At 36.4% G+C, this 14,378-nt stretch overlaps 1 protein-coding gene and 1 long non-coding RNA gene across 3 annotated transcripts in view; one reads left to right on the top strand and one right to left on the bottom strand.

Moving 5' to 3' along the window:
• The window catches only part of Ccer1 (coiled-coil glutamate rich protein 1), a 1,909-nt gene extending 1,094 nt beyond the window's left edge, over window positions 1-815 (top strand). The window contains 2 exon segments of the mRNA XM_033763495.1: window positions 5-13; window positions 16-815. Coding sequence (XP_033619386.1) covers window positions 5-13; window positions 16-609 — 603 coding nt within the window. The 3' untranslated portion in view covers window positions 610-815.
• Window positions 816-858: 43 nt separating this feature from the next.
• The window catches only part of LOC104868554, a 33,276-nt gene continuing 19,756 nt past the window's right edge, over window positions 859-14,378 (bottom strand). Inside the window, exons 3-5 of one of the 2 annotated variants that reach the window (XR_782040.1) lie at window positions 6,351-6,392; window positions 2,463-2,625; window positions 859-1,234 (exon numbers count right to left, since the gene is read on the bottom strand). This is a non-coding gene — a long non-coding RNA (uncharacterized LOC104868554). The remainder of the gene's footprint in view (window positions 1,235-2,462; window positions 2,626-6,350; window positions 6,393-14,378) is intronic. The other variant, XR_782039.1, reaches the window with a different exon arrangement.

Here is a 14,378-nt window from a genome sequence, read left to right as displayed (position 1 = left end):
CGCGCGGGCTTCCCCGGGGACGACGCGCCCCCCAGCGACGGCGAGGAAAACTCGGCGCTGCCGGAGACGTTTTACGGTCTGCTGCAGGATCCCTCGCTAGTCTTGAGTCCTGCACCTCCTGCACCGGTGCAGGAAAGAGAATCCCCTGCCCCGCAGCTGCTGGAGGGAGAAGAAGAAATAAAGGAGGAGGAGAGGCAGGAGGAAAGCCTGGGGGAGTGCAAGGCGGAGGAGGAGTATGAAGAGGAGGAGTCGGATGGCGAGGAGGAGGAGGAGAGCGAAGAGTTGGAGGCCGAGGCAGAGGAAGAGGAGGAGGCAGGGACAGAGGATGAAGATGGAGAGGAGGAGGAGGAAGTGAAAGAGGGCGAGTGTGAGGAAGAAGGGAACCAGCAGGAAGAGAAGGCGGTGGAAGATCCAGGGCCGGAGGGAGAGCAGAGAGGCGAGGAAAATCACTTCCCTCTGGAAATGCCTTTGTCATTCTTAGTAGGGGCTGAAGAAGAAGAAGACGAAGAAGGAAAGGACTTTATGAGCTATACTTATTTAAGCCTAGACCAGATGATTCCAGATGTTCCACAAGAAACTCTCTTCATGATACCAGACATGGACCATTAGAATCTTCGAGGGAGTTCAGGAAACGGAGTTGGTCTGAGAGTGAAATGGACTACAGGCTTATTAAAATCTCGTTTAAAGTGAGTTCCGCTAATAAACATGTCCATATGCACCCCTTCTTTGGCCACTATAAAATATTTAAACGGTGTGTTGTGTATGAGTGTGGGCGGGGGCAGAGGAGCTCTCCAATATTATTTTACTGGAAATGATTAAAGATCAAATATTTTATTACTACATCTTGGATATGTTCGTTTGCTATTTCCCCCTCTAGACAACTCGTCTGCTTAATAAGCCTGGGATTAATAGATAGCTGTGGTGTACCTGCAAAGCACGTGATAGCTTGACTGTCTTAACTCCAATCTAAAAACGGAAGCCATTTTAAAAGTGCTTCCAACACTAGATTTCTTTGGTGAAGGTTGTATTTGGTAACCTCACGTGCAGTTTTGTGCGGTGTGTCGCTGACTTATATTCCTTGTGCCACGGCACCTGGATCTTCCTCAGAGGAACGTGAAGTTGCTTCTGTGCAACTGATTCTCTGCCGTGGTCTCAGCAACCCATAGGCCATGAGTGGGGCAAGATGTCCCACGGCCACAGCTCAACTTGCACATCTACTTAAAATCCAAGGTAACTGAAAACGGTGGAACATAGTTTAGGTTTTGAAACGTTGTTCCAGGATATATTCCTCGAGTAATAAGTTCAGGGGGACCATAGAAATAGATTTTAGACAGTAGATTTTTTTTTTAAAAGACCTTCTGGGTGATGGAATACCTTGTTTTTCCCCCCTGGATTTTCTTTTTTCATACAGAAAGTAAAATGTGTAAAGTTTAGCCTGTGTGAGCTAGTTTCCGATGCTAGCTAAACAATTAGCTATGAGGAATAAGTCACTCAAAGCAGATTCTCCTGAAACTATTTTTAAAAAATAAAAACACATTTCTTCCTGGGCATTTAATAAAAGATTCTATCCATAGCATAGTTCCAGAATGTTCCTAGATGAAGAATTTGATCCTGCCTTCTCCAAGACTTCATTTAAAAAAAAAATGTGCTGCTTAGTACCATAATTTAGTGGTTATTAGTTGAAAAGAAGAGTCTATGGTGATATCTTAGCAGGATGTGGATTTTCACTCACATATCCCTATGTATACAGCTTTAAGGTGATAAGTTTAAGATGTTAAAAAAAATAAGGTACGCTATTTCTCATTTGTTATTTAAATACCAGATAATTATGCAGCAGTACTTCCTTGTCTAAGGGGATGAATGGAGAAAAACCTACAATATCATAAGAATCTAAAAATTATACCTAACATCCCAAATTATAGGAGCCTGTAACCAAATGTTTAATTATTCTCTGAAATCATTACTTTTTACAAGATGTAATTTCTTAATGATCAATCAAAGCATTTTAAATTGACTATCCAAGAACCTTTCTATTATTTTAATAATAGAAAGTGTGTGTGTGTAGTGGGAAATGGAAAATTATAATCTTGATATGAGTAATAAATCCTTACAAGTCCTATCCCATAAATACTTAAAATAAGATACCCCAAACAATCAGTCAAGTTAACTCTTTCAATTGGTATTGAATTTTTCATCATCACAGCTGGACAATTCTCATTGCAGTATTCACTAATTCACAAACCTCAGAGCAATGTCCACTATTCAAGGGAAGGATGCAAACATAAGCAGTGCCACGGGTTTTGCATTCTGGTTCATGGACTATTATTCCACACTACTAAATTATTAGGTCCCAAGCAATGTGAACGATGATAAAGATCCAAAATTGAATGAACCTATCCGTACTCCAGTGTTTCATAAATTTTTCAATAAAAATACATTAAATGAAGTGATCAGTTGCTTACTGTGGTTGAAGGAAATGATCCAATATGATATGATGAATCACGGAACAAAGAGTCAGTGGTGAGGATGTGTACCATGTATGAAGAGGCAGTATTGAACCTGCAGGTGAGCAGCTGGGAGGAGCACGCTGGCCTTGAGGGACTGAGGACAGAAGGACCAGAGTTGCTGAAAGAAGCAACCAATGAGAAGGTATGCAGACACCATGTTAGCTGCTAATTCCTGTGCTAGCCATATATTCTAAAATGGGCACCAGTAACAATGAATGAAACAAGAAACCAATAAATCATTGATGATTCTTTACCTAGGATTATTTTTTTATTAGCCAGATATTGTGATGATAACTTTACTGGTCCTGTAGGGTAGTATGAAGTAATTAAGCGACACTGAGAGAAGGAATGGCACCCCATGCTCCATCTACTTCTCAGATGCCACCCCTCTCACTATCCCAAAATGAGGTGGTACCAGAGTTCAGTGCGCAGCATGATTGGAGTAACCTAGTTCTCCGCTTCCACTGGAAACCTTTGCACTGCTCCTTGGGTACAACTTGATGATGACTCACTAGGCTCTAAAGTCTCAACATGGCTCAGAATGTGTCTAAGTTACTTTTCTCTCATTGCTGAAACAAAATCTCCATCACCCAAAGTTAGAGGGGAAGGGGTTTATTTAGCTCACAGTTCCTAGAGGTCTCTGTCTATAATCAGCTGACTCCATGGCAGGGTGGCAAAGTGGCCACAGTTCATGATGGCCTGAATGCAGCAAAGCAGCAAGAGAATGTAACAGTGACTTTGTGCCCCTTTTATACCATTCAGACCACCGGGATTAGGGCAGGGCGAAACCAATCACTCCAGTGTAGTTTAGTAACCACACACCTGTAATCCTAGCATCACAAGTTCTAGATTCATTCACCTCTGAAAAGGGCTACATGAGGCTTTGGGGAGACAACTAGACACAAGCCATAAGAGAATGTATATACTCTTTAGCTTAGACATAATTAGGTACTTGAAGAAAAAGCACAAGTTTCCAGAGAAAGCTCATGATTATTGTTAAATTTGACGTTGGTAGAGTGAACACAGGGATAAAGAGATGTTATTTAGGTACTTGTTTCAAGAAATGAGCTATTGCCAATTATCAGGGGGAAAAATCAAACACTTTTAGAAGTCCTAGGGTCCTTTTCTGCCTATCATGAGGATTTTTTTAAGGTTAGAAAGTCTGGTATTTTTCTCTCCTGACTGGCAGCATTTCTTGATTTATCTTCATTACCCTGTCTCCACAGTAAAAGATTTTTTTTTTCTGTGAAAATAATACCCCTCAGAACATAGTAAATGCACCTGACATTTTCAGATAGGTTTTGAGCTCAGAGTATGATATCATAAAATTTTATAGCATCCATATATAAAGAAGACAGCATTTCACAAATATTTAGTTCCATTAAAATGAACACAAAGCATGAAATAACCAATCTATTGTGAACACCACCAACTGTACACATCTGGGAAATAAATAGTACAAACATTGCCTTGCGGAAAATCACACGGCAAGTGATTGGATTAAAAAAAACTGCTTTAAAAGTAATTTGCATTTTAGAGCACAAAAAAGTAATAGATACAGCTGTGTCATTGTATTGGATGGGTCCATATTAATGAAAGAAATTGAAACTTAAAAAACTTTGGCCTGGATTTTCTGTATATTTAAAACAAAATCAATTTATGGCAGTGTCTTAGCTGTTTTAGTACTAGCACTTTTCTGCATGCAGTTTTAGATAGTTAATGGAACATATTTCAATATCATGGCCAGCTTCATGGAAGGGAAGAAAAGAATTTAGGGATGGGTAGAAAGACCTTGATATGCACTGTCCTGCTGCCAAATTACCTGTGACATTAGGGAGTTAAGTTACCTTGGACCTCTGTTTTCTCAAAGTAGTGATAATACTCCATTATTATTTAGGCCTATTGTGAGGACCAAATTCTGGATGTCTTGATGTCTTAGTTACTTCCTCATTGTTAAGCAAAATATACAACACCCACAAATGTAGCTCAGTTTGCAGATTTCAGTCCATAGTTTCAGTCCAAGGAAGGAGAGGATGACAGAGGGCATTAATGTCCCAGTAATAGGAAAGAGACTGATAGATTAAAAAAAATTAATCATTGTACACTGAACATCATTTTATAATCAAAGTTATCCCATTTAAATTCTGACCAGTCTAAGCTCTTTAGCAAGACCCAGAAAAATCTCATCTCATGGCAATTCTATTGGATTGAAATAACCAGCTATTCTATTTCAGTAATTATCATAAACTAAGCATGAACTAATTTATCTTTGATGTATAGCTTTGCCTAGTTTTTACTAGTCTCAGAAGTCTAGTGCTTTGATATTTAAAATGTAGTCCATGAACCAGTAGAATTTGTAGCACCTGAGAGGGTGTTAGAACTTCCAAAGCTCTGACTCTAATCTACTCCATCAGCTTATGCATTTTAGCTAGATCTCTAAATCACAAGTAAGCACATTTTTAAAGACAAGTCTGTGGTTTGCAGATTAGATCCTTTGCAGAAGCCTAATGAGAGATTAATGACTAAGACTGTAGCATGTGCATTCAAAATTTTACCATATGTGTAACCTAAAGGGTGTTATCAGAATTTTGACTTGTCATTTTCAGTAGCTACTTTATGAGATTAAATGAAATTATGCAAATTAAATGGGCCAATCCTTGCCAAACATTCAGAACAGTGACAATCAATAGTCAATAGTTATGAGAAGTATTCAGAAAATGCACATATGAAACCATTGATATGTGTTGTCCAGAATTTATATATTAATGGCTGGAGAAGTTAGAAATGTGAAATCTCTCAAAATAATTAACAAAATGATTTATCGACCTTTTTTTCTTAAGGATAACGATCATCAGAAATGTTACTTTAGCTGCACATACAAAATTATGAAAACCAAATAAATTTCTAAAGGTGGACACATTTGTCAAAGAACATTTTCTGTCTTTTATTTAACCCCCAACCACTCTTTCCCTCAAGTCCATGGGGTATTATTTACTTCTATGGTGGACATTTAATATTCTAATAGCTAGCTTGAAGAATTACCCATTTTTCTCCATATAAACAAATAGATATTAGAATAAAATTTTGATATCAAAATACAAACATCTGTAACACCTGAGGGAATCATTCCTTATAGTAATTAACAGTTCATTAAGTAATATGAAGGCTAGCATAATGCTTAATATTTCACATATATATGTATCACTAAACATGTCTGTTTAGGGAAATACAAAGTTGGATAAGTTGGTCTAATTATTGCATTATTTATCTCTATCTGTAAAAAAATCAAAGATTTGCATTAGAAAGACAAAAATTTATAGGTAATAAAACTGGATATCATTCACAATGTTACTACTTCATTTCAAATTCTGTTTTATGCTACACATAAAGGTAAGCTCATGATAATAAAGACAGATATATGAAAATGACAAGCTGTATTAAATAATGCATAAGTCATGTACTACATAGAATAGCTAAAATATGAGATTTCAAAAACACATTTAAGACTATATAACATACTCAACACATTAACTTTAAGCATAGTCACTCCGAACTGTTGGTTTAGATATTCTTTTACACGTGAAGTACATAAATTTCAAAGAAAGAAATAGTTTCAGGATCAAGTTTTCAATTTTTAGTTCAAAGCCATCAATACATTGTGTTACTGGAACGTATTTCCTTGTAGCTATACTTAAAACCTATCGTATTTTTTTTGTTTGTTTTTACTTTGGCTTGAGTTCTAAGTCAGGGAGAAAAAAATTCTAGTCTTTGCAAAGTGATAAGAACCTAAGGTAGAAATACTCCGATTGCTCACTGAATTATAATTATTAAGCACACACATACCAATGTTGAGAAGTATCCAAGGCTCAGGTGGAATCAGTCATCCTAGAGTAAGTCAAGAAGAGTTAAAGATGATTTATTTAGAACAATCAAGACACGGAAGACATCTCAGAATGTACTGCTATATGTATACATGGCTACATAGTAGTACTGGATAATTGTTCTATTCCTGGGGGCAGCGTGAGAAGAGAGAGGGGGGAGGGTTTGAGACCAATCTATTCCTGAAACAAACCACATTTAAATATTTCTCTGGCTATGCCTCAAGCGAAGCATACTTTCACTCCAAAAATACATTCACTGAAGATGGGCATAAGAACACAAAATTCAGCTTTTACATGTTAACCATTTAGGAAATTCACTTGTATATAAATCAATACTGCCTCAGAGAATTCCTTCAAAAGAAAATCCATCTATTCAGAAAGGTGCCGAAGAGAAGGGACTGAAAATTGCCTTCTCCAAGTAATGGACAGCTGCAGAATATTTTACAAATGGAGCAAAACTGGCTCCAGCTCCTGTTGCCTTGTGATGTGTGGCCCTCAGTACATTGCACAAGTTGCTAGTGACATTTATTTCTCCACCACAGATGGTGCAGCACGTCAGTGAGTCTATCACAGCACGAGAAACTGATTCCAGTATGTGGAGCATGTGTGCATCTCTAGCTCTGCACCTCCAACAACTAATCTGTTATTATAAAAACTTTGAATATAAATAAATTTAAATCAAAGACTTTATACCTTTCTGTTGCAAAGTCATCAGCTTGACTCTCCTGCCCTTCATTTTATGCAAACAATATCTCAATATTTATTATGTGAAGATCACAGGCAGAATTGTCTTTTTCATGCTAATACAGATGGTCTGATTTCTGACAATATTAAGTTCTGACTTAAAACTCTCTTAAAAAAGGGACCTTTGATCACAAATTCATCCTAGTTTTGCTGGATAGAATAGGAAAAACAAAGTCAGTGTATTTCAAAGAGAGTAAGAACTCAGAGGTGCAAATATTTAAACTCCCATTTGGTGAAATGTCCGTATTTATTTTTTCCACTGCTTGTGTATATCTTGCCTGTTTCTCTATATCACCTTGTGAGGTGACTTGTTTTAAATCAGTTTTTCTTTTCTTTTCTTTTGAAGTCGCTTTTAAAATATGTCCTAAAATTAATTCATATTCCAGACTACAAGCTCACAATCCTCATAGTCCAGAGGCGGTGTCACACTATTAAGTGTGTGCTACAGAAATTTCAAGAAGTGGGTGAAGAAATAAATACAATGTCATACTTAAGAAAACTTAGTAGGAAGAGCTGAAATAAAAATTAATGATAGGGGCCGGTGATTTAGCTCATGGTGAAGAAGCCTGCCTCACAAGCACAAGGTCCCGAGTTCTACCCCTGCTGCAAAACAAAAAACAAAAAAACAAGAAAAAAAAAAAAAACCTAGGGAAGAGCTGAAATAAAAATTAATGATAGGGGCTGGTGATTTAGCTCATGGTGAAGAAGCCTGCCTCACAAGCATAAGGTCCCGAGTTCTATCCCTGCTGCAAAAAAAACAAAAAAAAACAAGAAAAAAAAACCTCCAAAAATTTAATGATAACTGCTTATTCTTTTACTTTTAAGTTTATATTCAAATTCTATTGGTGATGTTTTCAAAATCTCAATTATTACTTTAAGTAATTGTGCAAAACCAAAGTGTAGAAATATAGATTTCTCCTTAAAAATTCTTGGGTTGATATTGCTTGGCATTTTCAGATGTTATTTAAGGTATTAAAGTTGTATTTTCTGTTATCTTCATATGTATTTGAAATCTTAATTATTGATAATTCTGTTATCATGTATTAGTCAAGTATTTGCTCCTATGAATATATTTCTATTTTTAGAATGTCACTTCTGACTTGTTCTAGTAACTAAAGACTATTAACTGATACTGATTTTCTATTTCTTACAGAATCCATGAACACACATTTCACATGACAGGGCCATTAAGTAGTACTAACAAAAACATCACTTAACGCTAGTTTTCACTTTTTGGTAATTTTTCATTGATTGTAAAATTTCCTTTAGCTGAGAAACTGTAATATAAAACAGCAAGTTGAGGTCAAGACCAAGTGGCATGTAATAATAGAAAAAAAGGCTAAGTGACTTTATATGTTCCCTCCTCCGTTCTTGTGGATTTTCCAAGGCCATGCTCATCTTTTGAGAAGTAAAAAAGACTTCAATTTTTAAAAATGTTTTCCACCTTTTTCTGAACACGTGTTTCTTTTCTTCCATTTACTCTTCAATTTTTTGTTTAACTCAGCTTTTAGGTTGTATAACTATTAGTGTATAGGCGCCACCTAGTGGCAACACCTTTTTAAAGGAACCAGTGATCGCCAAGCTCCTACTATATTTAAAGAGGCATGCTGCAGGGGCAAAGGGAAAAAAAACAAAAATAAAGGTGCATGTTTGGAGGACACGTAATATAGTTATAACATATAAAAAGTATTGTGATGATGTTGGCACAAAGCACTGTAGTAAGAAATTTATAATATTTATTTGAATATTGGTAGATTTTTTTAATATCCAAGACTAAACCATAATATAAACTATGAGATTTAAAGAGAAAAAAGCATAGGCCTGCAAAAGCCCTTTGGTATCTGCTCATTATTTTTTCAAGTCTATCAATATTTTTCTGATATTTATTTCTTATTATTCCCCATTTGAGTTTATTGGTACATTTAAAGCAAACAATACAGTTACATTTATCATTGGGATCTTGCTCATTATTATTTTTATAGATCATAATTTATACTGCTAATAATATTTTGTATAAATAATTCCCATAATATATTTTGAGGTCCTCTTGACATTAAGAGCACTAATTAACATTTATAATCTACAATGACAACACATTTATTTTGCTTATTAAAGGTGCTAATAGTCAGTTAATAAATTTGTGATTTATATTCTTAAATTTTAAATCCAAATTACTAAACCAAATAATGCTTAATACTTTTATCCTGAGATATGAAGACGAAAGTATGCATTCACTGGCCTTTTGTAAAAGCAAGACAGACATGTCATTGTTACCTCCTGAGACATGAGTATCATTTAATTTATTAATGGTCACAGCCAGTAATTAGAGAAACAACTTATTAGGGAAGGAAACAAATCTGCTTGTCTGCTGGTATGGCATCAGAGGATAATTAATATTTCTATTACTGTCCTATTTCTGGCTCTTTCCAGCTACTTAGCCACTACCATGAAAGCATAAATCAGAATTTAAATCTAATTTATGCCTTAGCCTGAGCTGAAATTTTTGCATTTACAACTTTCTCAGTAATATGCTTCAAAATTGTGCTTTTAGAAGGACTTTTACCACTTCACCTTATTAATACTTTTACTACCATTTAAAAATTATAGTTAGTTTTCTGTGATTTTCTTTTGTCTCGAGGAAAAGAACGAGTCCTCTATTTCTTCTGTGGATTCATGTTTATAAGAAGCTATTCATAATTTTAATAGTATAAATAAGGATAAAAATTAGTCTGTGAATTGAATGATGATTAGAAGGTATCTGTAAGAAAGAAACACAGTGACTTACTCCCATGTGACCAAAACCACTTTCATAGGGAAGACTACATAAGGGGCCAGCCAGTCTCACGCACTCCAACTGCGTTACACTCTGTACAGCCAGCAGGTCCTTATGGATAAGATCTTTATCCTTATGGATAGACAAATCTTTGCAGGAATTGGATACTCTTTAAAGTAGCAAATAGCCCCTTGGCGCCACAATGTAAAAAAGCAGAGAAAGCTTTGCCTTGAGGAAAGTATCAGGAATTACAAAGTGGCCAAGAGTCGAAATAGAAATTGTGTTTTAGACTTCAGAATTTGGCTAGGAATACTACTAAATAAAGTGGCATATACTCTATATCACAAAGGTAACCCTCAGAGCCTGTGATAAATAGGTAAAAGTGAATTTTGCTTTTGAAATACTTGAAAGACTTCCATGTTTCAAAATACCTTTTTTTCTGTTCTGTAATATGTTCTTCTATCTCAAAGATTGTGCCCTGAGCCTTGCTACTCTTTAAGTTCTTTTTAAATACAGACAAATCAACTGTTGTAGTTACATTTATTGACAGAGATGGAAATCAATGTCCAATTAATACATTAGCAGGGATAAGCTTGTCCAGTTTGCCAAAGATGATGACAGCGATAAAGAGGGCCTGTGTGAAATGAACCCAAATGAAATGTGAGACAGGCTGAGAAGCAGCGGCACAGAGAGAGCTGGTGGGCGGAGTCTGGTTGGCCTGGACAACATGCACCGGGGCACGCCACTCAGAATGTGCGACAACCCCGGAGGCCGAGAGGTTTGCAGAATATTAGGTTTTCATTAACTCTAGGCTTGTATCTTTATACCTTTCTTGCACACTGAAGGAGTCTGGTTGGCCTGGACAACATGCACCCCACCCGGGCATGCCACTCAGAATGTGCGGCAACCCCGGAGGCCGAGAAGTTTGCAGAATATTAGGTTTTCATTAACTCTAGGCTTGTATCTTTATACCTTTCTTGCACACTGAAGATAATCTGCAGTTTTGAAAGTTAGCATAATTGAAGAGTGTTATGTGTAATTGAAATAAGTGTGACAGATGACAAACAAATGTTGCGTTTATTTACCCAGCTACATAAATCCATCTTAGTTCATCTAAGATTTTTCTCTATTCCATAACCAATTACTGATTCCTAAAATTGTGTGCATATGTAACACACACACACATATGAAGAGAGATCTTTATGCACACACATATAAAATTTATCATGACAAAAACTCTAACCTTTGGTGTACCATTATGTTTTGATTATCTATGGAAGTGATTTGGTTAAAAATCTCAAAAGAGATGCTAAAAATATTTTGTATTTCTATGCCCTTATAAATATTAATCATGCCTTTTACAGTAGATTCACTCCTTGGTTATAATGTTTTCTAGTGAGAAGGTAGTACATTCCATAAACATGCTTTTAATGGAACTATGGATCTATTTACGCATTCATTGTGTTTCTTACCCCTACTAAATTTTCAGGCATTATTCTGAGTGCTATCAATGCATCTAAGGGTTGTACTCAAAATATTAACCACTGTGAAGATCAATTAGAACAGTGACCCAAAAGCACTCTGGAAATAGCTACGTCTAAAACAGGCTCACGCTTCAAGGGAAAGGTTTGCTTAGTAGGGAAAATTGGTGAGTTGATAGGCAAATATCAAATGATATGACACCTGATCTAATAAAAGTAAACAGCATGCAAAATGCCTTTTCAAATAATCAGTACTATTATTTTCTTCCTATTTCTCCCTACTCCACCATTCTGAATACATTAAAATTCATAATTCAGAGGCAACTAATTATGGAAAATTGTTGTATTTGGTGCACATGATTTCATTTAAAATCATTTTCATTACTTTATAGGAAGAATTAAATTTTGATTGCTAAATTTTTTTTCAAACAGGATATAAGTATTTTCATAGCTGATTAGTCATCCATTTAAACCTACCTGAAGATTTATTGCTTCCTTTCAAATTCAGGTATCTATAAATTACTATGTAAGGATTACTACATGGGCCCTATGTTTCTTTAAATATGTTAGAAAATACAGTGATTTTTCTAAGGAATTTGCCAAAAACATCTAAAATAGAAGGAAATTATCCTGTTTTTAGCCTAATTGGTCAAATAAATCACCTTGTACTTCTTCTGTTTTTAGGTGGACACACAGTCAGAAACTCCCAGAAAGGCAACTTGAAGGAAAAAATGTCTTTGTGCATTTTTGAGACCTCATTCACATAGTTAATTATGATATGCTAGGATTTTAACATTTCAAGGTACTAATTAAAATTCTTGTTAATTTTCAATTGAAAAATTCTTCAAAACGTCTAATAATTTTATTTTCTAATAATATCCATTTTTATTTTTTAGACGGAGAAGAAAATTAGAAATCAGGCCCTCGTGCTTGATGTATACTAAAGCTCCATGCAGCCCCAGTGGAGGAGTTTTGTGCTCCAAGATGGTTCAACTCATCCGATAGGTGACAGCAATTTCCATGCTCTTTCAAAATGTGTCATCAGGTGTATTATGCCGCAAGTGTGGTGCAATGCAGATGTTCCCTCAGCTAGAGCCAATTTCCCCTAGGTGGCGATCTTTTCAAAGCTACACCAATACCTCTACCAGAGAGGACCTGAGTTAGACTGACACACACCTCTCTCAGGTACTCTAGGTAGCATAGAAGGAGAATATTTCAAAAGCATTAGTTCTGGGATTTTAATCACGAAAGTGGCTGTGAAAAATTACACTCAGGTAGTAGTTTCTGGGCTAAATGCACATAGATCTTCCACTAAAACCTTGACACCACTATTTAATGAAAAGCTGTATTAATCTCTTTAGATTGAAACTTGCTTTCTGTACGGGGTGCGTAGCTGCAGTTTTGTGACAACGATTTTGTGTGAACATCCTGCAGGGAGTGAGAAACAGCAGCTAGGTAGGACTAGTGGGCTTCGGCCCGCTACGTCTTAGGGCTTTTCGTAAGGAAAGAGGAAGAGACAAAAATAGTAGGGCTACTGAGAGGTAGATGAATTAAATGAAGTGAAAACTATTTCAAAATTAAGATTTTGCAGATCATGTTCAGAGAGCATTAAGCCCCAGGCCTTTTAGGAGAGAGGCCTTAACTGAGTAAAGGAACAGCCCCTCCAAGGGGCTTTCCTGACATCCTCAAGCTTTCCTCAGATCAGATCTTTGTCTTGGTGAAATGCAATGCTCTTCAGAGGTCCTTGGCTTCCTTCGAAACTGCCTGAGCAGGACTTGCTTATTTCTCATGCTCACAAGAACTGGGATACAGAGATGGAAGGCGCAATTCTTAGCTGCCTCACTTATAAAGTATTACAGTTTCCATGCTTGTAAATGGGCACTTACGATGCTTGGGGCCCCCACACTACTTCTTTTCATCTACCCGCCCTCCTGTACACTGTTCAATGACCATGGATAGGTTTGTTGCCTTTCAAGTAAAATGTCCATCTTCACTCTCCAACACTCTCCTTCAGTCTCCTTCAGTCTCTTCCTAGCTATGTTGAAAGCAAACAGAATCTCTGCATGACAGGTCCCTGACTTCAACATCATTGCTGATCAACCCCATGTTCATCAGTTCATTTGTTGGTCATGTCCTGGGCCTTCCGGTGACCAGGAGCCACTAGACCAAGAAAATGTTACATTTAGCTCCCTCTTTTTTTTTTTTTTTGGTAATATTCTTCTCTTATTCTGCTCTCCAACATGTTACTCTTATAAAGATTTATGGAACGTTTTAATGGAGAAAAATAACGTGGATGTAGGGGTAGGATTTTTTTTCTTTTGAGTGTTTCAATTGCCATACACATCAAAATTGTGTAGTATTATGTTTCAAAACTTGTGCAGTTGATTTCATGTACTGTTTGCTGTTGTTATACTTGAAACAACTTAATACACATGTGCACGCTCATGCACACACGCGCACACACACACACGCGCACACACACACACACACACACACACACACACACACACACCATCCTGGAAATTTAAGGAGACCTGGCTATCTTCTCCACTCTCCACCCTGCCAACCGTCCTTGCAGACTCCTTATACAATTTTCTTTGACTTCCTTGAAATTCTCAGACCCTCCAGCCCTCATTTTTCTTTCATTTTGCCAAATCGTTTCTGGCTTCACTGTAATCAGGAATGTGTCTAAATTTAATGATCTAGTATTGGCACTACTTTCTTAGAAATATCTTTTTTATCCTTCATCTTCCCTTGAAAATAGACCAGAAAACTAGGAATTCTAGGTCCAAAGTCATGTTAGAAAATAATACCAAACATTGTTTATTCCATATGGTTCATTACGGATTCATCTAATTTAATCTTCACAAAGACTTAACTATACGAATATAATTATATCTAATGTGATGATTAAGCTTCATTGTCTCAATTTGATTGACTTAGGAAACACTTAAGGGATTAGTAAATCATATTTCTGGGTGTGTCTGGGTAG

The sequence above is a fragment of the Fukomys damarensis genome, unplaced genomic scaffold, assembly GCF_012274545.1.
Source record: "Fukomys damarensis isolate Sample0158 unplaced genomic scaffold, DMR_v1.0_HiC HiC_scaffold_15, whole genome shotgun sequence".
NCBI lineage: Eukaryota > Metazoa > Chordata > Mammalia > Rodentia > Bathyergidae > Fukomys > Fukomys damarensis.
This window is presented reverse-complemented; position numbering and strand designations above follow the sequence as displayed.